The following is a 25325-nucleotide window of genomic DNA, read 5'->3' as shown; positions in this document are numbered from 1 at the left end:
TTTGTTGCAGATTTTGTTGCGGTTTTATGAGCCAAAGCCAGGAGTGGCTACAAGAGGAATGGGAAATATAGAGGAAGCTCTTCATTGTTTGTTCACCAATTCAGCAGATACAATTTGCTCTATAACACACAACAGTTTGTGGTGCAAACAGTAGAAAAAACTTGCACAAATCTAACCTGAGCAAAACTTTGCAACATTCCCATGTCAAAATAATAATAATATTCTCGTAAATGTCAATTTATTTGATAAAATTTTGCTTTTTCCAAACTTCCAGGTTTTTCTAGCCGTCTTTCTATGTGAAAACATTATTCTAATATTTATTATATATTATATTTCCTTAGTAAAAGTAACACACAGACACCAGTCATATTGGTGTATATAAACTTTATTGATTCAGTAAATCCACTGACAGTCAGTAAGCAGGAGATCCATCCTATAAGGTCTCGGTATCTCCGGCGCACACATCACATCCTCATCCCGATATATTATCACAATCACTGATGATTCTTCCCATTGACATTCAGCGGCCGCCATTGTGTTCACGTCTGTAGAAACTTCTTTTATTCCTGATCATTGGTCACTTTCTATCACCAAACTGCTTATATCCGGCACAACCTGAGCTTGTCTATGGCGGACCCACAATACTGATCTATCACATGTGCGACTAACCGAGGTGGATCCTACACACTATATCCAGTCTAGTGACATCACTACCAGGTACCCCGACCCTCCTCATCCTCGTCACACGGGGCCATATAATATATATAGCGATGTCTCACTGTATTGTACATGTGAGATGAATAATGGGTGCGGAGCTGACAATGGCGAGCGCTCCTGATCTGTATCTTATATGGAGGGAGAACAAGTCTTTACTATTTACACCAGACATTCACCTGTGTAATATGGAAGAACGGAGAATTGTACCTGACAAGAAAACTTACCCAAACTTTTAAAAATTTTTTCTTTTCAATAGAAGGTAATAACATATAATCTACTTTATTAAAGAGAATTACCATTTCTTTAGTTATTTCCCTCCTTTTGTCTCTCTCTGCATCACTGACTGTATAAAGAGGCCGTACACAGACAGATCAGTTTATAAAGAAGTCTATGGAGAGGGCAGGGAGAGGAAGACAGGGCATATAGAGACAGACATGAGACTGTCTACAGTATCTAGTGAGACATTTCTCTCACAACACAGCTCCATATAGAGCCCTGTATAGAGCAGTTGTGTCTCCGCCTTCAGGGGTCGTCCTCCATCTCCCTCTCCATAGACTTCTATTGTCTGCAGTTTAAATCTGGATGGACATCTGTGTAGGAAAAGATGTTTGTAAAGAGGAAAATAAGGTAAAAACATTCCATTTTCTTTAATAAAGTATGTTACAACATTTACTGTCATCACCTGGGCTATAGATTTATGAAATAAGAAAAAGTTTGTAAAGTTTCGGTGCGTTTTACATAGTTTGTGTCTGTGCGGTGTGACGTCTCCTATACTGATAGCGAATCACTCAAATACATTAAAAAAAAACAAGAAAATTACAACAAAACTTAATCTACAGTAAAAACCCAAATCCTGAAAATATGAAGCGACTGTAAATGTGAAAAGCCTGAAATAAAGCCGTATAATGTAATATAATGCCATCGTGTCCTGTATATAATGTATATACTGCAAGTAACTGTATGAGAGAGAGAATGTAAAGACGTAACCCCAAAACCTTATTATAATTACCTACAAAATGTAAATCAGTAGCGAGACAGTCTGACAATATCCTGGAGATGAACCTGCCGTATAAGAATCTATCACTAGTGTTACAATGTAACGAAACGTCTGATACAAGTCATTTACTATCAGATCCTTCTAATATGAGATCTATTAAAGGGGTTGTCCCAAGTTGTCGTAATGTAAGCTGCCCCAATGTGACCAAAGGTCTGCAGGTGGTCGCACATTTCCAGAGAACTGGTCTTTATGGCTGATAGGTCTGGTTAGGACAACCCCTTTAAGTCAGCCTCTTTTTAAGATGACTCCGCCCACATAAAATGCTCCTCCCACTGATATGTGCTCTGACTATAATGGCTAAGGCCCAGGGATTGGGAGATTTAGGTGACAACACACAATTATTAGTCAGAAGTTGTCAGATGAATATTTCCCGCAGACAATACAATGTCAGTCCCGTCAGGCACCGGCCAGACTATCTTAGTAAAGAGCACAAGTCGCCATTTTGCAGCAGGCCGAGGCTGAATAGAGATGAGATGACTGTATACGGCAGGTCCTTCTACATTACACACAATGACAGATGGGAAGGTGAGATACTCTGCAGCCTAGAAGAATGGAGGCTTCTGGGCCTGGAATGACAAAAAGTACAAAACATTCCCATTAGAGATCATTACCCGGGTCTAATAATATCCTAACAATGGCCGACAACCTTCTCTACCCGAGGACACGAATGAGAATAGATGGAATTGTCTCTACAGGAAGAAATTGTATAAAGGACGTGAGGGGACGGGAAGGTTTCATGTTTGCATTGCCATGTTCTGAGTGTTTAGTTCCCACCAATGTATCTGTATGAGGGCTTATTTATAGAGAGGCCGGAGCGCAGCACAGCGTCCGACGGAGGCCGACATGACAGGGCTGGAGGTGGGCAGGCCGGGATCTAGGGGGAGGGGCTTACGCGGCGCGAGTTGCTAGGGGAGGGTTTATAGCCTCCGGCACTTCCTCCATGCGGCCAATCTCGCCGCGGAGGAAATTTTGGGAGGACGAACGCTGCACTCTCCCCCCCTGCCATGGCCGACCTCGACCAGCTCCTGGGGCAGCTCCGGGCTGCCGCTGGCTCCACGCACGCCGAATGGCTGGCTCAGCAGGTGAGGGCACTTGTTTCTGCTGTCCCTCCGGCTCCTGATCCCATGCTGCCTCCATCTTCCCCGCCGGCATCCCCTAGGCCTGATAGTGCTCCGGCTCCGGTGGGCGGAGCTTCTACATGTGCACGGAGAAGGTCTAGGCCTCCCATGCGGTTGAGCCCAGATGTCGCCCCCCCGTTCCAGGCCACGCGTTCGGAGCCCCTCTGGTGCGCCTTACAGCTCAGGGCAGCCGCTCACGGTCTGGGAGGCATCCTTCTCTGCGGGCCGGAACGACGGTTGGGAGGGGGCGGAGAGGTCGGCCTGTGCCGCCCTCCCCCTTCGTGCCGGATACTCCACCATCTTCTTCTACCATGGTTGCGGCGACCCCACCTGGCGATGCTCCGGTCGGGGGGTCACTGGTCGGCGCGAGAGTGAATATTCTTCTGCTCCTGTATCTGCACGCCGGCTCCCCAGTGTGGTCGGGCGTAGTTCGGCGCCTTTGGCTCATCAGGCTGCTTCCAGCGGGCGGTCGTCTGGCCGTTCCTCCACTAACTTGTTTTCCCCCTCCGGGTCCGGCTGTCCCTCCTGCTCCCATGGGGCACGTCCTGCTTCGCCGCCGTTGTCTCCTCAATGCCTGGACGAGGATGGTTTGTCGAGTCTTCAGCGTATGGATTCTGGATTGGCGGCTGGTGGAATCACAGCTTCTGCACAGCCAGGTGAGTGTATGTCTTTGTCTGGTTCTCTACCTGCTATTTTTCGTTCTCAGGCGTCGGGGGTTGCGGCGAGGGAGGCAGTGATTTCTGATGTCGGGGTTGGCGGGGGTTCGCAGAGTGTTGGGGACGAGCTGCGGGGTTTGTTGGGGAATTTGCGGGAGCTTTTGGAGCGTTCGGGTAGTGGGCTTGGCGTGAGTGGGTCCCCTGTCCCGGCGTGGGTGGGCTCCCCTCCCCCTCCCCCGGTTATTGTGGTGCCTGCTGATAGTTTTGTTAGGAAGGACGTGGGGGTAGCGGTGTCAGTTCAGACGGAAAAGGACGGGGATGGTATTCGGTTGGATGATAGGGCTCAGGGGGAGGTGTATGTTTGTTTTGAGGGTCCCCTGGCTGCTCATTTGAAGAAGGAAGTCAAGGAAAAAATCTGGCGGGATGAATATGTCGAGATTTTCTCCTTGCTTCCTTTGGAAAAATTTAATTTGGATAATGGTAAACGGGATGAGTTTAAAAAGGAGGAAGAGGAAAAGTGGCGGTGGCGGCTTATTCCTCAGACCTTCGGGAATTGGCAACAGGCTTTTTCCATCATGGCTAGTGTCATTGGTGAGAAGTTTCCCGAACATTGTTCGGGTCTGTTTTGTTATCAGGACTCCATTGGGGAGGCCTATCGGGTATACGGGGGACAGTCCTGGCTCCGCTATGACAAGCAGTTCCGTCAGCGCCGGGCTGTTCGCCCATCTATCCGATGGGACCAGAAGGATATTGCCCTTTGGCTTCGGGTGACGGCGCCTTCTCGGGGGTCTCAGTCCTTTCACGGGGCAGCCGGCTTATCCGGCTCCTCGGGTCGGAATTCCTCGGGTCAGGCTGCAGGTGCAGGGGACAAGCCAGCGGGAGTGTGTTGGAGGTACAATGAGGGCCAGTGCAAGTTCGGCTCCTCCTGTAAATTCAAGCACTCCTGTTCTGTTTGCGGGGGAACGTCTCACGGCTCCTCTCAGTGTTTTAGGAAGGGAAAGGGGAAGCAGTCTGGGGGGTCAGCTGGTCATGGGTCGGACTCCGGTGAGGCTTCCAGAGATGTTGCCATTTCTAAGTAGGTACCCGGATAGGGAAGGTGCGCGGTTGCTGGAGGAGGGTTTTGCGTTTGGTTTTCGGATTCCGTCGTCTGTTTGTGGTTCTTCGTTGTTGGTTAAGAATTTGGTGTCGACTCGGCAGTATCCTGCCATTGTGTTGAAGAAGTTGCGGAAGGAGGTGGATCTGGGTAGGATGGCGGGCCCCTTTAGTTCGCCTCCAGTGCCGGATCTCGTGGTCTCCCCATTGGGGGGTGTCCCCAAGAAGGAGCCTAACAAGTTCCGGTTGATACATCATTTATCGTATCCAAAAGGGGAGTCGGTGAATGATGGTATTCCTCAAGAATTGAGTTCCGTGGTGTATACTTCTTTTGACACGGCGTTGGGTTGGGTCCGCAAGTACGGTCGGGGTGCGCTCATGGCTAAGTCGGATGTTGAGTCGGCCTTTCGCCTCCTTCCGGTGCACCCGGAGAGTTTACGGCTTCTCGGGTGCGTGTGGAACGGGGAGTACTACGTGGATCGTTACCTCCCGATGGGTTGCTCGATTTCATGTGCGTACTTTGAGGCTTTTAGTTCGTTCTTGGAGTGGGTGATGAAGGATCTGACTGGTGTTGGGTCTGTTATCCACTACTTGGACGACTTCCTCTGCTTGGGCCCGGCGGATTCTCCACTTTGCAGTAGTTTACTCCGGACCCTTGAATGGGTTGCTGGTCGTTTTGGGGTTTCGCTTGCGCCGGGTAAGATGGAAGGCCCTTCCCCTTGTCTTAGCTTTTTGGGTATCACTATTGATACTGAGCGGATGGAATGTCGTCTCCCGGACGATAAGTTGGTGGCACTGCGAGCGGAGGTTGGTAGGGCCTGTAAGTTGCGTAAGATCAGGTTGAGGGACCTACAATCGTTGTTGGGGAAGCTCAACTTTGCTTGCAGGATTATTCCAATGGGGAGGGTTTTCTGTCGCCGGATGGCGAGCGCGACCGCGGGAGTGTCATCTCCGCGTCACTTTGTTCGCTTGACATGGGATCACCGGGATGATTTGGGGGTGTGGGCTAGCTTTTTGGAGTGGTATAACGGCCGCTCCCTCCTGTTATCTCCAGCGGTTGACACTGTTGATTGGGATCTGTATACGGATGCGTCCGGGTCGTTTGGTTTTGGTGCTTATTTTAAGGGTGAGTGGTGTGCAGGGCGGTGGCTGGCCGATTGGGTAGAGTCTGGTTGGGTGCGCAACCTTTGCTTGCTGGAACTGTTCCCCATTGTGGTGGCGGTAGAGGTTTGGGGAGAGCGTTTTCGGGAAAGGAAGGTTCGCTTTCACTGTGATAATCAGTCTGTTGTGTCGGCTATCAATTCTCTTACGGCCTCTTCCCCTCCTGTTATTTGTTTGCTTCGTTACTTGGTTTTAAATGTTTGACGCTGAATGCTTGGGTGGTGGCTGTCCACGTTCCTGGGGTAACTAACGTTACTGCTGATTCTCTGTCTCGGTTTCAGTGGGAGAGGTTCCGTTTGGTGGCCCCGGAGGCGGACGTCGATGATCATCCATGCCCGGCTCATCTGTGGGACGTGGTCTCGAGGCGGCGGGTAACTTGATCAGGTCTTCACTTGCTGAGGGGACTCGCCTGGCATATGAGTCGGCTTGGGGTGCTTTGGTGCAGGTTATGGGTGAGTTGGGGGATGGAGTGTCGGAGGAGGATTTTTTGACGGCGATTTTGGTGTTGATTGGTCGTGGCTCGTTGTGTGGTTGGTCGGTGTCTAAGCTTTCTCGGACTTTAGCTGGGTTGGCTTTTGGTTTTCGTCTGCGTGGGTTTCGGGATGTTACGAAGGATTTTTTGTTGGTGCAGGCGGCGCGAGGTTTTAGGAGGGGCAGGTCTCGTCCGGATGGTCGTCGTCCTGTTTTTTTTCAGTTACTTGAGAGGTTGGGTTCTGTTGTGGGGGTGGTGTGTTCTTCGGCGTTTGAGGTCTCCTTGTCGGTCGCGTCCGGGTGGGGTTTTGTGGCAGGACGTGCTGCTGTCGGAGGCCGGTGTCGAGTTTTCTATCCGTTGGTCTAAGACGGACCAGGGGGGTAAGGGTAAGGTTGTGCGTCTTTACCCGGTGCCTGGGTCCTCCATGTGCCCGGTTGGGTGTTTTCGGGCGTTTCGTGGGAGTTGTCCGTTTTCTGCGGGCCCGCTTCTGCGTCATCTGGATGGGTCTTGGTTGTCCCGGTTTCAGTTTACGTCGGTTTTTCGCTTTTGTTTAGCTGAGTTGGGGTTGGACCCTGCGAGTTTCGCCCCTCATTCGTTTCGGATTGGTGCTGCGACCGAGGCGGCGACGTATTGGTAGGTGGGAGTCTCGTCGTTATCTGTCTTATGTTCGTCCTCATTTGTTGTGATATGTATTGGTTGGTTGTTGTTTTTCATTTTGGTTTTTTTGTCTCTTAAGTGTGTCGCCCCGGCTGGTGTGGATTCTCGGGCATTCTTATGTGCACTGGGGAGCGTTACGGGCTGATTTGCGCCCGGATGGGAGGCATCTTGGTTTTCCTAGATCCTCGGTGCAGGTGCGCTGGTTGGGTGTTTGGGGGATCGTTTGGGGTCGGATGTTGCAGGAATTTAATCATTACTCGCGCTTGGATCGGGCTCCTGACATTTTGGTGTTGCACCTTGGCGGTAATGACCTGGCTGTCCGCCCTTTCCGTCAATTGGTCCGCGATGCGAAGCATGATCTGCTTCGGTTGTGGATTGACCACCCGTCTTTAGAGGTGATGTGGTCCGATATTGTTCCTAGACATGTTTGGAGGGGTGCCAGGTCAGTGCACAAGGTCAATAAGGCCAGATCGAAAGTGAACAGGGTGCTTGGGTCTTTTGTTGTTCGGCATGGGGGGGTTTGTGTTCGGCATGCGGAGTTGGAGGTTTTGGAGGGGGGGTTCTGGCTAGCAGATGGTGTTCATTTAAATGCGGTGGGTATTGATATGTGGGCGCTGGGTCTGCAGGGGGGGTTCGAGCGGGCCTTGTTGCTGGTGGGGGGTGAGCATACTTGATGGGTCAAGGTATGCTCACGGTGGCGGGGTGGGGGTCCTTGGAGTTGTTGATGTTTTATAGTGCTAGTTGGGGGAAAAAACTTGTGGTCAAGTCCCCTAGTTTAAATTGGTGTATTAGTCTGGCGGTTTTTGCACTCCTGCTGGGCCGGTGTCCCGGGGAGTGGTTGTTAGTTGTGAACTGCCAGTCTGAATGGTATGGTGCCTTCGAGCCATTGCTCACGGCTGGGGGTAAATGTTGATGTGCAGATTGGCGGCCAGACTTTGCAACTCTAAGGACTTCCCCCCCAATTTATTCATCGTTAGCTAGTTAGTTAGGATTGCTAATTAATAGGGGTGTTTTTGGCGGTTATTTATTTGGTAATTAATTTATTTCAGTTAATTAATTAATAATGGATATTGGACATACTTACTTGTTTTGGTTGTTATTGTTACATAATAAAACGGCTGCTGTGGCCAATTTATCCAACCCTAGTGTGTCTGTCGTTATTTTATATGGGGAAGGTTCTTTCTTTGGGGAGGGGTGGGGGTTGGGTAGGGGTTGTTATAGGCTGTATAAGTCTATGGGGTCACGGCAGTTATCAGATGGGTATTGGTTGCCTCCCCATCCTCACATGCCAATGTCATGCAGCCTGAGGTGTATTTTGTAATGACACCAATTGTGTGGTATAAATATGTCCTGAGGCCTCCTACACATGACCAGAGGGGTTTATACTGTCCCCAAATACTGACCCGCAAAAACTATGTCAGTACGTGATCCGCAAAAAGACTTGTCTGATCCCCTTGTCTGAGCCACAAATGCAGATAAGAATAGGACATGCGTCATAGATTGTGGTCCTCGGTATATGGCACCGACACACGGCCACTAAATATCTGTCTGGGCCCAGAGAAATGAATGTGTCCGCACTTGTCCCCACAATTGTCCTGTGAAGGCCTCAGAGCTGTAATATTCTTTATGGCAGTGCGGCCTGGTGTAGGAGTAGTGGTAAAGGGAGCCCATATACTATGAGTATACATATATGCCGTATATAACCACTCACCTTTAGGCGTTGGCTGGATTATTGGAGTCAGATGAAGTGTCCGAAGCTGTGAAGATAGAAGAATATTTCAAGCAAAATATAGACCGTACGGAAACAGCGTAGACAGCGAGATATTCTGTTCCCACAACTCCTATTTACTTCTGTGTCTCAGATAGACGGATAATCCGATGTGAGCCCTGAAGAGCTGAGGAGGTATTAACCCTTTATGGCACAAGATGGGGACGGGGTACAAGGGGTTGTCACATGAGTAGCCCCCAACCCCTGACCCCCCATGTATATACCTGCTGCTGGAGGGGAATATCAGGCTGGCTGTATCTTTATCTATATACAGTATATCTCACTATATACACCCCAGGGTCAGGGGACACTCGTCCACATTAGGGAGAGCATGTGCCTACATAGGCAGTACGGAGACTTACAAGTGTCCCCTGACCCTGGTCTATAGTCTCTCACTCTGCCAAATCAGTATCCCTACGCTATGCTGAGAATGGCCCAATAGGCCGAAACAGCGCTGTCCATAGCTGGGAATCAGTTCCTTTTGGGACAGAAATACTGATTTGGCAATTAAATCCACATCAGGATTAAATAGACTTTATAACTGAGTCGTTCATGATGTTAAGGATGCTGCCCTCTATAGGGTGGTGTACAGAGTGCACTCTGTTCTCCTAATTCCATCCTGGAGAATAGATTTGCATATTTTTTACCTATATACACCCCAGTCACATATACCGTCCTCCCCATACACTATCACACTGCATTAGTAATATCACAGCTAGTGACATCTCCGCACAGACACATATACACAATACTCACTGCCCGTCGTCTTGTAGCCATCTTTCTTTTCTAAAATAAGAAGAGGAGAAGGAATTAGGGAGAAGAACCTGAAGACTCCATAGAATGTATAATGGGAGATACACACACACACACACACACACACACACACATATATATATATATATATATATATATATATATATATACTAGCTGGTACCCGCGACTTCGTCTGCGGTGATTGTAGCAGTGGGTATATACAGGGGCGGGTAAGGTTTTCGTACTGTGTATAAGGGATGGGATATGAAATGTAACTTTGTATCTTGTTTTTGCTATAATTCAGAGAATACGTGAGACTTTTGTGTTGAAGTTACTTTGTATTTGAGCTGCTATATATACGGTGTTGTGAGAAACTTTACTTAGTGACTTTGGGACAGAGGAATTTGAAGTTAACCCCTTCCTGTCGATGGCATTTTTTGATTTTGGTTTTTCATTTTTGACTCCCCTCCTTCTAAACCCAATAACTTTTTTATTTCTCCGCTCCCAGAGTCATATGAGGTCTTAATTTTTCTTGGGACAAATTTTTCTTCATGATGCCACCATTAATTATTCTATATAATGTACTGGGAAGCAGGTAAAAAAAATTCTGAATGGGGTGGATTTGACAAAAAAATGCAGTTCTGCGACTTTCTTACGGGCTTTGGTTTTACGGCGTTCACTGTGCAACCAAAATGACATGTCCCCTGTATTCTGTGTTTCGTTACGATTCCAGGGATACCAAATTTATATGGTTTTATTTACATTTTGACCCCTTAAAAAAATCCAAAACTGTGTTAAAACATTTTTTTTTGAAAAGTCGCCATATTCCGACAGCCGTAACTTTTTTATACGTCCGTGTACGGGGCTGTATAGGGCGTCTTTTTTTGCGGGGCCAGGTGTACTTTTTAGTTCTACCATTTTTGGGAAATGTTATTGCTTTGATCACTTTTTATTCAAATTTTTATCAGAATCAAAAGAATGAAAAAACGGCATTTTGGCACTTTTGACCATTTTTCCCGCTACGGCGTTTACCGAACAGGAAAAATATTTGTATAGCTTTGTAGAGCGGGCGATTTCGGACGCGGGGATATCTAACTTGTATATGTTTCACAGTTTTTAACTACTTTTATATGTGTTCTAGGGAAAGGGGGGTGATTTGAATTTTTAATCCTTTTTATTTGTTTTTATATTTTTTTACTTTTTTTTAAACTTTTTTTTTTGCATTTATTAGACCGCCTAGGGGAATTGACATGGGTGGGCGGTGTCGCGGATTGTCAGAGCGGTGGGGGTCGGCAAACATGGCTGCTCTGGAGCGTTAAAGAGCGCCTCCTGGAGTATCGTTAAGGTGAGGGGCAAAGTGGTAAAGTATCTGTATATGAGATTGTGTGGGGTTAGGGGCGAGGCTGCAGACGGCAATATGAATTTTGTGGCTTGCTATGGTCCAAAGTGTGTGAGATTGCAGAGATGGTGGTGTGAGTTTGGGTTTTGTGGGGGTCCTGGCACAAACGTATGTGCGCTGTTGTGACAAAAAGTAGCCTATTGCGCAATCGAGTGTAGTGACTATGTTTGTGGAAAATTTCAGCCAAATCGGTTGAGCGGGTTTTGCGTGATTAAGGAACAAACATCCGAACATCCAAACACACAAACCCACAAACATCCAAACTCACAAACTTTCACATTTATAATATTAATAGGATATATATATATATATATATATATATATATATATATATATATATATATACACACACACACACACACACATGTACACCAAACAAGAGGAAGATGAGACTCCACGGACTGTTATACCCCAAATCAGCCCCCCCCCCCATACTCTCCCCATTGACTCCAACTCCCCCCACACACACACTTTACTAGCTTTGGCAATGCCAAATATCCATTCAGATGTGCCAATAAAGCCTATTTCATTTGATTTGATTTATATACACACACACATATATATATATACACACACACATACACACAGTCATCCTGGTTAGAACCTTCTACATTACTGACACTTACTTTTATAGAGAAGAAATCCAACAATTCCAGCGACAAGTAGAGCGACCCCAGCGACCACTCCGATGACCACAGCGATGCTCCAGGTTCCTGACTTTGGTTCTGAGGGTGAGAGATGATAGAGGTGACTATGGCGGTGAGAGCGTCATGTATCAGGGGTCACAGTAACCTGCGCTATAGTAGTGATGACCTGTCTATAGTGTAATAGTATTATATACATGGACACTATACAGATTTACTTCCATTCCTCCGACTCCTTCTTAGTGTACAAGACATTCACAAAGTCTTCAGACCCTTTCACTGCTCTCACTTATTGTTATGTTGAGATCTTGTAGTAAAATATAAAACTCTTTCCCATCAATCTGCCCCCAATACCCCATAATGGAAAAGTGACAACTGAATTTTAAAGGTTTTTGCAAAATTATTAAAAAGGAAAAACTAAAATTTTGCATTGACCTAAGTAGTCAGACACTTTGCTCTGACACCGGACATTTAGCTCTGGGGTCTTCTATTTCTCTTCACCATCCATCCATCCATCATGACCAAAAGTGACACCAGGAGTAAAACATATAATGTCCTGGTAAGCTGAGACACATTCAGACTGGGATTGATGGAATTGAGAAGAAAAACAAAAACACAATTACACCATTTTCTTACCAGGTCATTCATATACCCGGCATAGTGCAGGCTACAAAACCTAACAATACTGGGTGTGATGTTAGTACCGGGTAGTGGCAGATCTTCTACCAGGCCACCAGGATCCATGTCAGTACAATATCATTACCTACAAGTATATACTACACTGATCTCTATATACCGCAGTGTGCACCAGACTCTACATCTAGACATTAGGGGTGTGCATAGTTATGTGTGTACTACATACAGTATACATAAAACCATGTGCAAAGAGTCACGTGTATACAGCTATATGGAGATCAGCGCAGTGCACACTTGTAGGGAATGATATTGTACGGCCACTACAAGCCGGCACTACACTGACCTTTATATACAACAGAAAGACACCCCCGGAGCCATCAGCAAAGGGGGACATGACTTTGGGATGGGGGAACCAATAACTCCTGCAGTTTCTTCTTCGTGCAGTAGTTGTGTAGATTTATACAGACTGGGTCAGCTTTAAGTATATATCGGTGTATATTCAGCTTTAAGAGTATATATCTGTGTATGTTCTGCTTTAGGAGTATATATCTGTGTATATTCAGCTTTAGGAGTATATATCAGTGTATATTCTGCTTTAGGAGTATATATCTGTGTATATTCTGCTTTAGGAGTATATATCTGTGTATATTCAGCTTTAGGAGTATATATCTGTGTATGTTCTGCTTTAGGAGTATATACTGTATATGTGCATATTCAGCTTTAGGAGTGTATATCTGTGTATGTTCAGCTTTAGGAGAATATATCTGTGTATATTCAGCTTTAGGAGTATATATCTGTGTATATTCAGCTTTAGGAGTATATATCTGTGTATATTTAGCTTTAGGGGTATATATCTGTATGTTCTGCTTTAGGAGTATATATCTGTGTATATTCTGCTTTAGGAGTGTATATCTGTGTATATTCAGCTTTAGGAGTATTTATCTGTGTATGTTCTGCTTTAGGAGTATATGTCTGTGTATATTTAGCTTTAGGGGTATATATCTGTATGTTTTGCTTTAGGAGTATATATCTGTGTATATTCTGCTTTAGGAGTATATATCTGTGTATGTTCTGCTTTAGGAGTATATATCGGTGTATATTCAGCTTTAGGAGTATATATCTGTGTATATTCAGCTTTAGGAGTATATATCTGTATATTCTGCTTTAGGAGTATATATCTGTGTATGTTCTGCTTTAGGAGTATATATCTGTATATTCTGCTTTAGGAGTATATATCTGTGTATATTCTGCTTTAGGAGTATATATTTGTGTATATTCAGCTTTAGGAGTATATATCTGTGTATGTTCTGCTTTAGGAGTATATATCGGTGTGTATTCAGCTTTAGGAGTATATCTGTGTATATTCAGCTTTAGGAGTGTATATCTGTGTATATTTAGCTTTAGGAGTGTATATCTGTGTATGTTCTGCTTTAGGAGTATATATCTGTGTGTTCTGCTTTAGGAGTATATATCTGTGTGTTCTGCTTTAGGAGTATATATCTGTGTATGTTCTGCTTTAGGAGTATATATCTGTGTATGTTCTGCTTTAGGAGTATATATCTGTGTATATTCTGCTTTAGGAGTATATATCTGTGTATATTCTGCTTTAGGAGTGTATATCTGTGTATATTCTGCTTTAGTATATAGTGCTTATGGGTAAAAAATATGCAAATCTATTCTCCTGGATGGAATTAGGAGAACAGAGTGCACTCTGTACACCACCCTATAGAGGGCAGCATCCTTAACATCATGAACGACTCAGTTATAAAGTCTTTTAATCATGACGTGGATTTAATTGTCAAATCAGTATTTCTGTCCCAAAAGGAACAGATTCCCAGCTATGGACAGCGCTGTTTTGGCCTATTGGGCCATCCTCAGCATAGCGTAGGGATACTGATTTGGCAGAGTGAGAGACTAGTCATCATAATCCCTAGCGGAGCAGGAATGACTTGTAAGACTCCGTACTGCCTATATAGGCACACGCTCTCCCTAATGTGGACGAGTGTCCCCATACCCTGGTCTATAGTCTCTCACTCTGCCAAATCAGTATCCCTACGCTATGCTGAGGAGGCCCAATAGGCCGAAACAGCGCTGTCCATAGCTGGGAATCTGTTCCTTTTGGGACAGAAATACTGATTTGACAATTAAATCCACATCATGATTAAAAGACTTTATAACTGAGTCGTTCATGATGTTAAGGATGCTGCCCTCTATAGGGTGGTGTACAGAGTGCACTCTGTTCTCCTAATTCCATCCAGGAGAATAGATTTGCATATTTTTTACCCATAATCCCTAGCGGAGCAGGAATGACTTGTAAGTCTACGGACTGCCTATGTATATAGTGCTTAGTGTGTTACTGTAGGGGGGAGGAGTTAGGAATAGATGTCACTTCCTGTCTCACCCATCTTCATCCTCTTTCTCATCACAAGACCTGGATGAAGCATTTCCCGCCCTCTTTGCATCACTATGTTATACTTTTTTTTTATTTATTTTTTTCACATTTTCCTATCTAATGTTAATAATGTCTAATTATTGTATCATTGCTTTGTTACTGTAATTGTGTATTTGGCTCTATATATTCAATTATGAGATGACTGATGAGTTATTGTTGGGCATTATCCTTCTAAGCCCAAGGGAAGGGCCGTCCTCCAGCCATGATTCCCTAGAGGTTTCCTCCACAGCCGTTTTTTCCTCTCCTGAGTGCTGTAGGATGACTCTTTGTGAGTCGAGGGTTTGCCATTATTTAGTCAGTCGTGTGTAATAAAGTATTACGTGTCACATGGTCCATTGATAAACTGTCACAGCTTTACTTTTGCGGTTGAGGAGTCAGGTGGAAGTTGCAGGCAAGTTATTGTAGACTTATTATAACTAATAGAGGAGGTTAAACCTCATGGTGGTGACAGGCTGAGCTTTAGAAATGGCCAGCCTGAAGGATGTCGTAATAGTAACGTCATCCAGGGGCGGGCACAGGGGTTAAGCACAGGGTCGTTGGTGCCCTTAAAGTGTACTGGCTCTGCTAGAATTGCAAGCCGGAGCGTGCTGCCCCCCTTTATTTATTTATTGCTGTCTGGCCGGGTGCTGTATGTCAGACAGCTGGGGATCTCACAGTATTCGTGAATCCCAATGGTCTAGCACTTCACCTGACTCCTTCTGTCATTATTTTACTTCTGTGAGTTTAATAAAGCTGTGGCTATTTTGACACCCAAAATAAAGTGTTTTGTGCATTTATTCCAAAGTCATTATTTACCGTAGTTTGGGTGGTTTTAGGAAGGAGTGAGGGACATCCCATATCCAAAAGTCATGTGCACGTGACTCTGTATCCACACATATAAGTGTGTGTGCTTATGTGTGTATATCCTACTATATACATCTACTACATATATATAGGTGTGTGTAATCCAGACTCCATACAGCAGACTCTGAATACACACAAGCCCATGTGCACACTTACAAGTGGAGATACAGAGTCAGATACACAATCTGTGGTATATAAAGAGCAATGTAGTTCTGGAGATGAGAGAACCGGATCGCAATGAACTTTTCAAAAATTTAAGGTTTGACCCAAAACTTTAGGGATTCATCACCTGTGAATCAGAAGTGAAATTATTACAGTCTAGGGTTTCTTCATAGCCCAGTGTATAATAAGCAGCGGGGGAGGTGTAGAAACATCATAAGGAGGTATTATACTCTCCTGGGCATCCTCGCAGTGTCCGCTGCTTCTTCAGGGGTCTCCTCCAGCCTCTTCAGGCCCAGAGTCAGCGGTGACATGGGGCGTACGATGTCAGGACACTTTCATTAAAGTTTCATGACACTGACCCAGGGTGTGAGACATCCGGAGACCAGAAGAGAACCCCGATGGAGACACAAGTGCAGAGCCTTGTAGTGATGCTTGTGCTATATATATATATATATAATCTGTGACAGAACATTGCAGACATTGTATCACTGCCAGTGTGTGGCTGAATTGTATGTTAGTAAAGACATCGGATTCCTGCGGAAACTGTCACTCACCACAGGTCACCATATAGGGCTCATAATGGACACAACTCACCCCACATAACGTTCAGCGCCTCGGGCAGGCTGCTGTGGTCCACATAACAGGAGTAGCTGTCGCCCTCTTTGGGGATCACTTCCGCAGTGACCCTGATCTGATAGGTGCCGTCAGGATTGGGGAGGGTGTGTGTGGTCTGATATGTGGGGACGTCGTCCTTCCCGTTCTTCATCCACTTCACATCCACTGGTTTGGGGTGAAATCCGTAGACCTGGCAGTGAAGCGTCAGCGTCTCATCTTTCTCCTGACCGGAGACCTTCACCTTTGGCTGAACTGAGGGGGGAAAAGAAGGAAATATAAATGGCCGCCCTGTCGCCAGATCTGATCTCTCCTCCTCTCTGTATCAGCCGAGACTGGGTATAACACTCCGGGGACCCCTGTGTTCTGAACATATATCATACATCACTCCCTAGGAAAATGGCCGACTGCACATGTCCGTCAGCCATTTTCCCGTGGCCCCTCCCATTCAGCCACAGGAAAATGGCTAATGGACATGCGTAGTCGGTGCTTTTGGGCAAAGAGGAGAGGAGCGCGAGAGAAGAGGCGGGAGGTGGAGAAGAAGGCAGAGGCTGTCGCTGGAGAGTTTTTCTGCAATGTGTAGATAGGATCAGCCAGGATACCGGTCACTTTGCAGGTAATGTAGAATGCAAGTCAAGAATTCAGCCTCAAACTGGAAACACAACCTTCTATTTGCTGTGTGACCCCTGCCCTATAATTCTCACACCTCACTACTTCTCTCATGAAAGATGTTCCCAATCTCAGAACATAAGTGTATGATAACATTAGGAGGAAAAAAGAGAAAAACATGCGACAAAAACAGAGAATGATAATGATAAGTGGTATGGCGGTATAACGGTACCTCTCCTCTCCAGATCTTCTCTTCCATACATGACATATTCTTTCAGATCTTGAATACAGATATTCACTAGATAATTCTTGCTCCGTTGTCCCGCTTGTACCTCTGGACTGTTACATCTCTGTGTGGTGAGCAGAGCCTGGGACATGGTGGCGATATATGTGGCGGTCTGTGTGTCCAGGAACAAGAACTCTCTGCCGTCATATCCGTGCTGCTCATATGCTGTAATCCTGCCGTCATCTCCCAGCTCACAGCCGTACATCACCTGGTAGAAATGGAAACCTGCAGACAGCACAGGAACATGTTATATTACAAAAAACACCTCAATTGCTTAAAATCCCAGAGTAGATCTCAATTACTTTCAGCAGACTACAAAGTGGAGGCGCATCCAAGCCCTTTACAACTCTCCCCTGGCGCGGGTCCAAGTCAATGGTATGCTTTCCCCTCCCTTCTCGGTCCATAACGGGACCCGGCAGGGCTGTCCGTTGTCCCCACTTCTACACGCCTTGGTCATGGAGCACCTGCTAGTTGCCCTTCGGCAAAACCCGATATTCAAGGTTTGCGTGTCCGTAATAGTCATCTGAAAGTATCTGCCTTTGCGGATGATGTGCTCCTCTTTATCACTAACCCTCTTATCTCACTTCCGTCTGTCCTCAAAGAAATTGGTACATATAGTTTCTTCAGTAATTATAAATTGAATTTGGCGAAGAGTACGGCCCTAAACGTTTCCTTGTCTCCATTGACTCTCCACGCCTTGCAAGCCTCTTTCCCCTTTTCATGGTCTTCAAACTCTATTCGGTACTTGGGGGTGCAACTCCTGCGCTGTCTCGCGGATACATATGCCTTGAACTTTCTCCCGATTTTGCGCTCTTTGAGGTCGGATCTTGAACGGTGGGACACTAAGGGTCTCTCCTGGCTGGGACGTATCAACCTCCTGAAAATGAACGTCCTCCCTAGATTGTTGTATCTTTTCCAGACGGTCCCTATAGTCTTGCCTTCGTCCTTTTTCGTGACGGTCAATAAGGTGTTTGGTACATTCATCTGGTCCTCAAGACCTCCACGTATAGCACGTAATGTTCTGTCTAGGTCAAAACGCAATGGGGGTCTGGCTGTCCCGGACTGCTCGAACTATTTTCTAGTGGCGGTAGCTGCGCGTTTCCTAGATTGGCACGATTTGGCACGTTCCAAACTTTGGGTCACTAGAGGACTCTGTGAGCCCTATCCCTCTTACGGCCCTACCCTGGCTTCGAGAGAAGTTTTGGACCGATGATAGGGATCATCCGCTCCCCTTTGTGGCGCGCCAGACTATGGGAGTCTGTCGCAGGTACAGCGCCATGCGGCTACTCTTCACTAATGATGGCCCGTTGACTCCTGTCACGGTCAACCCTGACTTCCCTCCGGCGTTCGGATCCCGTTTCTTGCTTGGACGAGTAGACTTTCCTGTCCTTCGTTTTCAACAGGTCACTTCAGCCACCTCGCTCATTCAACGCCCTGATCTTCTTGCCCACCTGTCCTGTCCGGATACTGCCGCCTTCCATTGGCAATACGCTTGTCGATTGCCAATGGAAGGCGGCAATACGATTGTCACACTTCTACCTCTCCTCGAGATCCTTGCGGGACCTACATAGACCTCTACGGCCTTTTGAGCGCCTGTGTGTTTCCCCCTTGCCTCCTTCTCATACTATTTCCCTCCTATATGGTCTTTTGTCGGACGGGGTGGGGGATTCGCCTCCTTCCTTTACTGATAGTTGGGGTAGGGAACTGGGAATCTCCCTGGTTCTGCTGCGCCAGAGCCGTCCTGCACCTTCCTTTCCTCCTTCTAGGTCCCTTCTCCTTCCCCAACTTCTGTTAACGGCCTTTTGGACTTTTTTTTTTCTCCGTCTCAGAGACTTGGTCTGTTTCAGCGTCCTCTCACCTATTCCCTGTGCTCCCCCCCCCCCTTCCTTTTGTTTTTTGTCTTTTTCTTTTTGTGTATTGTGTTGAAATTTGTTTGAAAAATTTCAATAAACTTTAATGTTAAAAAAAAAAAAGAATTCTCAACCATCTTTTTGGACACAGTATGGCTGCAGCCTTACACTACATGTGCATCGCCGTACTATATATACCAGTATACAGCACTGTACGGGCTCTCCATTCAGAGACCAGTCTTCTAAAAACCTGAAAAATCAGTCTTGACTATGATTATATCATCATCCTGGTCCAAAATGAAGAATCTGTAATGGAATAGTGGCCTATTTTGTGGCAGAGGGACCTTTGGGGCCCCCTTAGGGTCCTGGGCCCAGTAGCGACTGCTACCACTGCACCTCCAATAGCTATACAGCTAGCATTGTGCCACATCTGACCTATACATGTACAGAAAACACCTTCAGGCATATCACATGTCCATGTATAGAGGCAGATATATTGTCCATACCGAGAGCCCATCAGCAATAGAACAAGTGGCTCAGCACTCATTTACATGTTCCATGTGTTCCCTTATTTCCCCCACTTACATGTTACATGTGTTCCCTTATTTCCCCCACTTACAGTACATTACAATCCACACGAGAGGACTCACCACCAACCAGTGATAATATTAAGGTCAGCATCTTATAAGACACAGTTCACAATAAGTTATATGATTTCTGTCTGTTTTAATTACTCAAAATGTAATAAAAAACAAAGTCAGTTCGGTATCAGAAATTCCATCACAAGTGAATCATTGTCCATTGTTCAATGTCTGGAGGTGTTTATACTGGACTAGGTGACTGGTCATTGGTATGAAGGAGAGCAATGAGGGGTAAAAAGGAAGCATCTAAAGTGCTAAAATAAGAAATTAGCGACACGGCATTAAATACTATAAGGAGAAAAATAACCTGTGCAGAAGACAAATAAAGGAGGCGAAGACTGAGGTGGAGAGAAGAATTGCCAAGGAAAGTAAAAGTAATCCGAAATTATTCTGCAATGACATAAATTATAAGAGAATAAAAACTGACAATGTAATCTGGGAGTAATGGTGGAGGAGGATGAGGAAAACGCACAAGTATTAAATGCCTTCTTCTCTACAGTGTTTACACCAGAAAATCCAATGGCAGCGACATGATTAGGGGGAATGTGAACTCTCAAGTAAATTAAGCATGGTGATAGATAGACCCTTATCTTCTATATATATATATATATATAACTCAAATCCTGCAGTATCCGCTCTATACAAATCCACAGTTCTCGCCCAATTTGGGTGAAATTTGGCATGCCCCCTCTCCACCCACAGGAGCAGAATACTGCGCACAATACATCTCGCTAGCGTCCCCCCACCATGAGATTTGGGACCCTGAAGTTAGGCCCTATACATATAATGGGGAAATGTGAAAGTGAAAGTGCTGAGGGAAAAACAACAGATGTGACTGACAGGGACAGATTAAAGCAACGGCGCCAAAGAGTCGCTGCTACAGGGGCCGCAACACCACACACAACACACAGACACCATATAAACATCACACAGACAGCACACATACACCAACCCACAAGCTCAACACCACACAAATGCCACAACACACAACACAAACACCAGGCCGCTCTAGACACACACAACACAAACACCACCCCATAAATACCACACACACACGCACGCAAACACACTCGGATGGATGCACACTATACACACAGACGAACAGAGCACACACAACTATTGCATGCATAGACACTTGCACTGCACATGCACAAATACATGGATCACACGCACACATACATGCATATATATACATGGACCACACACGTGCATACATACTCATGGATCACACGCATACACAGACACACACACGGACCTCACACGTGCACACACACATACACATGCACGCACTTACAAAACAAATCTGGTATCCTTAGTGGCTTCTTGCACACTATAGTATTCTTCACAGTCCTCCAGGCCATGGATTTGGTGGTTGCATAGACTTCTCTGTGCACAAAGCTGTGAATTTTGCAGCTCTATAGAAGTCTATGGAGATGTACAATCCACGGCCCAGAGACCCATGAAAAATCCGGTAGTGTGCAAGCAGCCTTACTGAGCAGCCATATTGGTCAGGTGAAAACTGCCTGAAAGTAAGACTGTCATTATTGCTGACTATACAGGGAGCCGAATCACTGAAGCTGGGCTCTGATTGGTTGCTTTGGGCCTGTGAGGCGGCTCCTTCAGGTCATAGTATGTGTCCACTCACACGGAGGAAAATGGGGAGGAATTTGATGTGGATTTTCAGCACTGAAAAAAAAGCCTCCCATTAACTTCAATGTTGTTTTTTCTGCTAGAACGGAGTTTTTTGGCGAGGAAAAAATCCGCTTCAGGAATTAAGAAATGTTTCTTTGAAGCGGTTTTTGGAGCATTTTTTGAGTCTTTTTTTTTTTTTTTTTCCTTCAGCACAATGCATGGACCGCTACCGTTTTTTTCCAATTCTGCGCCCAAATCCGCAATGTGGATTTTACGCCACCCATTGACTGCGTTGGTTTTTGCAGGCGGAATCCGCCTGAAGGAACCCATAGAAGTCTATGGGGAGGCGTTTTTTCCATGTGGATTCTGACGCGGATTCAGCATCAAAATCAGTGCCAAAAAAGGAAAATGGCGCTGAATCTTTAGCTAGCAGAAAATTACGCGAGTGGAAAAAAATCTACCAAACCAATTGAAATCAATGGGAGGCTTTTTTTCAGCTCAGAAAATTCAGCACCAAATACGGCGTCATTTTCCTCCGTGTGGACCCTAAGGCTAAAGCCCCACGGGCCGTAATCGCAGCGCTAAAGCGCTGCAGAAAGAACCGCTGTGTGAATGCATTGCGGTTCTTTCCGCAGCGCTTTGAAGAGAAAATTCACAGAGTTTTCCTCTGTGGACTTTCTCTTCCCATTAAATCTACAGGAAAGCTGCCGGCGTTACGAGCACTCCCATTGAAGTGAATGGGAAGTGTTCGGGAGCTGTCCGCTGCGCTCGCGTGTACGGTTGTGAATATTTTTACAAGCCCGGTGTTACTCCGTGTGCATCCAGCCTAACTATACAAGAGACTACTGCCATGTATATCTCCACCAAATACCTTTAGAAAGACAAATTCTGAGTCTTAGGTAGTGTAAGGAGTGTTGGTGCAGTTCGATACATTTGCAAGAGTCTCTTAGAATACAGTATATACAGTATATATATATATATATATATATATATATATATATATATATATATACACCTCTCACCTCCAGTCTGGTTGAACCGGCTCATTGCTGTCCTCACATCATGTCTGAAAATGGCCTCAGTATTTCTGGCAGTCTGTGTCTCCGTCTTCCAGTACTCCGGATCTTTCTTCATCCACTGAGCCACAGGAATATTCCTTTGAATGTCACTGTTATATAAGTCGATCTGCTGATCATCCACATATCCGACTGCATAGAACTCGGGTAGTCCGGACCCCGGAGCTGAGACCCCGGTGTAATAATACCGCAGAGAGTGACTGTCTGAGGGAGATACAGAGGGTTACATATCATATACTGACAGGATATCAGGTAATACATTCTCATAATGGGGTGCCTGTCACCCGAACCAGCATATCACCCCAGCCCCCCAGGTAGATAGATTAGGGTCACCTGAATGAAACAAAGTTCTTCCCTTTTGGATCGCTGCCTCCATTTTGGAGACATCTATAATTTTGTCAATATGCAAATATATATTATATTATACTGTGTGGGGTCACCGTGGAACATTATACTAGGGAGCCACTGTGGAGTATATTATACTGTGTGGGGTCATTGTGGAGCATTATACTAGGGGGCCACTATGGAGTATATTATACTGTGTGGGGTCATTGTGGAGCATTATACTAGGGAGCCACTGTGGAGTATATTATACTGTGTGGGGTCATTGTGGAGCATTATACTAGGGGGCCACTGTGGAGTATATTATACTGTGTGGGGTCACCGTGGAGCATTATACTAGGGGGCCACTGTAGAGTATATTATACTGTGTGGGGTCACCGTGGAACATTATACTAGGGGGCCACTATGGAGTATATTATACTGTGTGGGGTCATTGTGGAGCATTATACTAGGAGGCCACTGTGGAGTATATTATACTGTGTGGGTCATTGTGGAGCATTATACTAGGGGGCCACTATGGAGTATATTATACTGTGTGGGGTCATTGTGGAGCATTATACTAGGGGGCCACTGTGGAGTATATTATACTGTGTGGGGTCATTGTGGAGCATTATACTAGGGGGCCACTGTGGAGTATATTATACTGTGTGGGGTCATTGTGGAGCATTATACTAGGGGGCCACTGTGGAGTATATTATACTGTGTGGGGTCATTGTGGAGCATTATACTAGGGGGCCACTATGGAGTATATTATACTGTGTGGGGTCACCGTGGAGCATTATACTAGGGGGCCACTGTGGAGTATATTATACTGTGTGGGGTCACTGTGGAGTATATTATACTGTGTGGGGTCACTGTGGAGTATATTATACTGTGTGGGGTCATTGTGGAGCATATTATACTGGGGGGCTTCTGGGCAGCTTATTCTATTGTGCAGGGCCACGGTGGAGCTTTATACCATATGAAGACACGGTGGAGTACATTATACTGGGGGTCTCTGGGGAGCATATTATATTGTGTGGGGCCACTATTGAGCTTTATACTGGCGGGCAGTGTGGGGAGTCTATTATAATAAGAGATTTATTCTTCTGTACTGTGGCGAGCCTATTATACTGTGTGGGGCCAATGTGGAGCATTTTATATTGTGTGGAGGGCTATTATTAGGTTGAACTATTATTTACAATGTGGGCTGTTATTTATAAGGGGGGAACTATTATATATGAGACATCTATTATAAGGGGAGGCTATTACTTATAAGAGGGGAACTATTTATAAGGGGTGTAAAATTGTTCAGTGAGTTATAATTTATAAAGGGGGGTATTATTTATGATAGTAACTTTTAAGGGAATAAAGGGGTGGCATTTATTGATAACGGGACCTATTAGAGATGGGACTATTACTGATCCAAGGCCTATTTATAAGGCGCTGCTGTAATAACTGATGACTATTATCATCAATTTTTATAGTCAGTTTTGTGGAGTCCGAGTTGCCATAGTGTTCACCTAATTCATGAAACGTCTCACAAAGATTGATAGGTTTGGTCCATCATTAAATCTAAGACCTCTGTCCTTACTCCACACCATTACTGGAGTAAGAGGACGCTATTTTTTGTCATTTTTAAAAAGTCCACCGCTAGGTTCTCACTTGTGTTCGGGGGGATCCCGTCCCCCATTCCGCTTAAAAGAGGTGGAGAGAATTCTGCATAAAATCGGAGGAAACCCGGCAGACCCCATTATAGTCTATAAGGTCTGTGAGTTTCCACAGGTAGTTGCTTTTTAAGCGTATGGGGTTTCCATTTTACAGTGGTGGAAACGGAACGCTACTGCGAACCTAGTGCAGGTTTATACCATCTATTACCTGGTTTATTTTGAGCCAGAATTTTATAAAACAATTCTGATGCATCTTGGTACATTTATTCGCACCAGATCTTCTGAGAAGCCGCACCCACATGTCTAGCAAATCAGAAAATATTAACTCTAACTGGACGCGACAAGATGTCCCAACATAAACCTACAATGCACCAAAAATATGGGATGTGCTAAATTTACTCCAGAGTCTCAATGTAAAAACAGTAAGAAATCTCAGTCATTGTATGAAATTTTGGGCTACTGATTTAGGCCGGGGTCTCACGTAGTGTAGATGCTGCAATCTTATCGCGGCAGAAACGCTGTGGGAAAAAAACGTGAAAATGCTGTGTTTTACATTACCTGCAAAGTGGAGGGATCATGGCTAATCCCATCTACATATGGCAAATATAATTCACCATAGAAAAGCTGCGACAGGTCCATTACACCTAGTGAAATGCCTTTTCTGTATAATATAATATATTTCCACCACGGTCTTTTCTGCTGAGTTTTTTTTGCAGCAACTCACTACCGGTTTTTGATCATTTGAGGAAGAACAAAGACATCACATTGCACAGAAGAGCGTGCTATAGAAATACGACAGCCATTGTAAAGCAATAAAGGACTACAAGTACCATAATGTAACTGTTCCCCTCCCTGTGCACTTACCAGGATGGACTGCAGCAGGGACTAACAGGAAAAGCAGGAGAAAAGAAGTCATGTCTCCTCCTGACATAGAATAGAAGATCGGAGTCGGGGTCGTGTAGATATCACAGCACAGGATCCATACGATGATACTCTCAGGATGTCTCAGTCACTTACACACAGAGAAGACGTTCGCTTATA

The 25325-nt window shown here is 45.4% G+C and overlaps 1 protein-coding gene across 1 annotated transcript; it reads right to left on the bottom strand.

Moving 5' to 3' along the window:
- Positions 1 to 367: 367 nt before the first annotated feature.
- LOC142184800 (class I histocompatibility antigen, F10 alpha chain-like) lies at positions 368 to 25325 on the bottom strand. Its single transcript, XM_075259886.1, has 8 exons — positions 25149 to 25325; positions 22240 to 22497; positions 17041 to 17319; positions 16182 to 16454; positions 11477 to 11575; positions 9455 to 9484; positions 8642 to 8687; positions 368 to 2340 (listed from the first exon to the last, which is right to left on the bottom strand). The coding sequence occupies exons 1-7, from the start codon at positions 25213 to 25215 to the stop codon at positions 8644 to 8646; spliced, it is 1050 nt and encodes a 349-aa protein (XP_075115987.1). The 5' UTR covers positions 25216 to 25325; the 3' UTR covers positions 368 to 2340; positions 8642 to 8643.

The sequence above is a fragment of the Leptodactylus fuscus genome, chromosome 11 (assembly GCF_031893055.1).
Source record: "Leptodactylus fuscus isolate aLepFus1 chromosome 11, aLepFus1.hap2, whole genome shotgun sequence".
Lineage (NCBI taxonomy): Eukaryota > Metazoa > Chordata > Amphibia > Anura > Leptodactylidae > Leptodactylus > Leptodactylus fuscus.
This window is presented reverse-complemented; position numbering and strand designations above follow the sequence as displayed.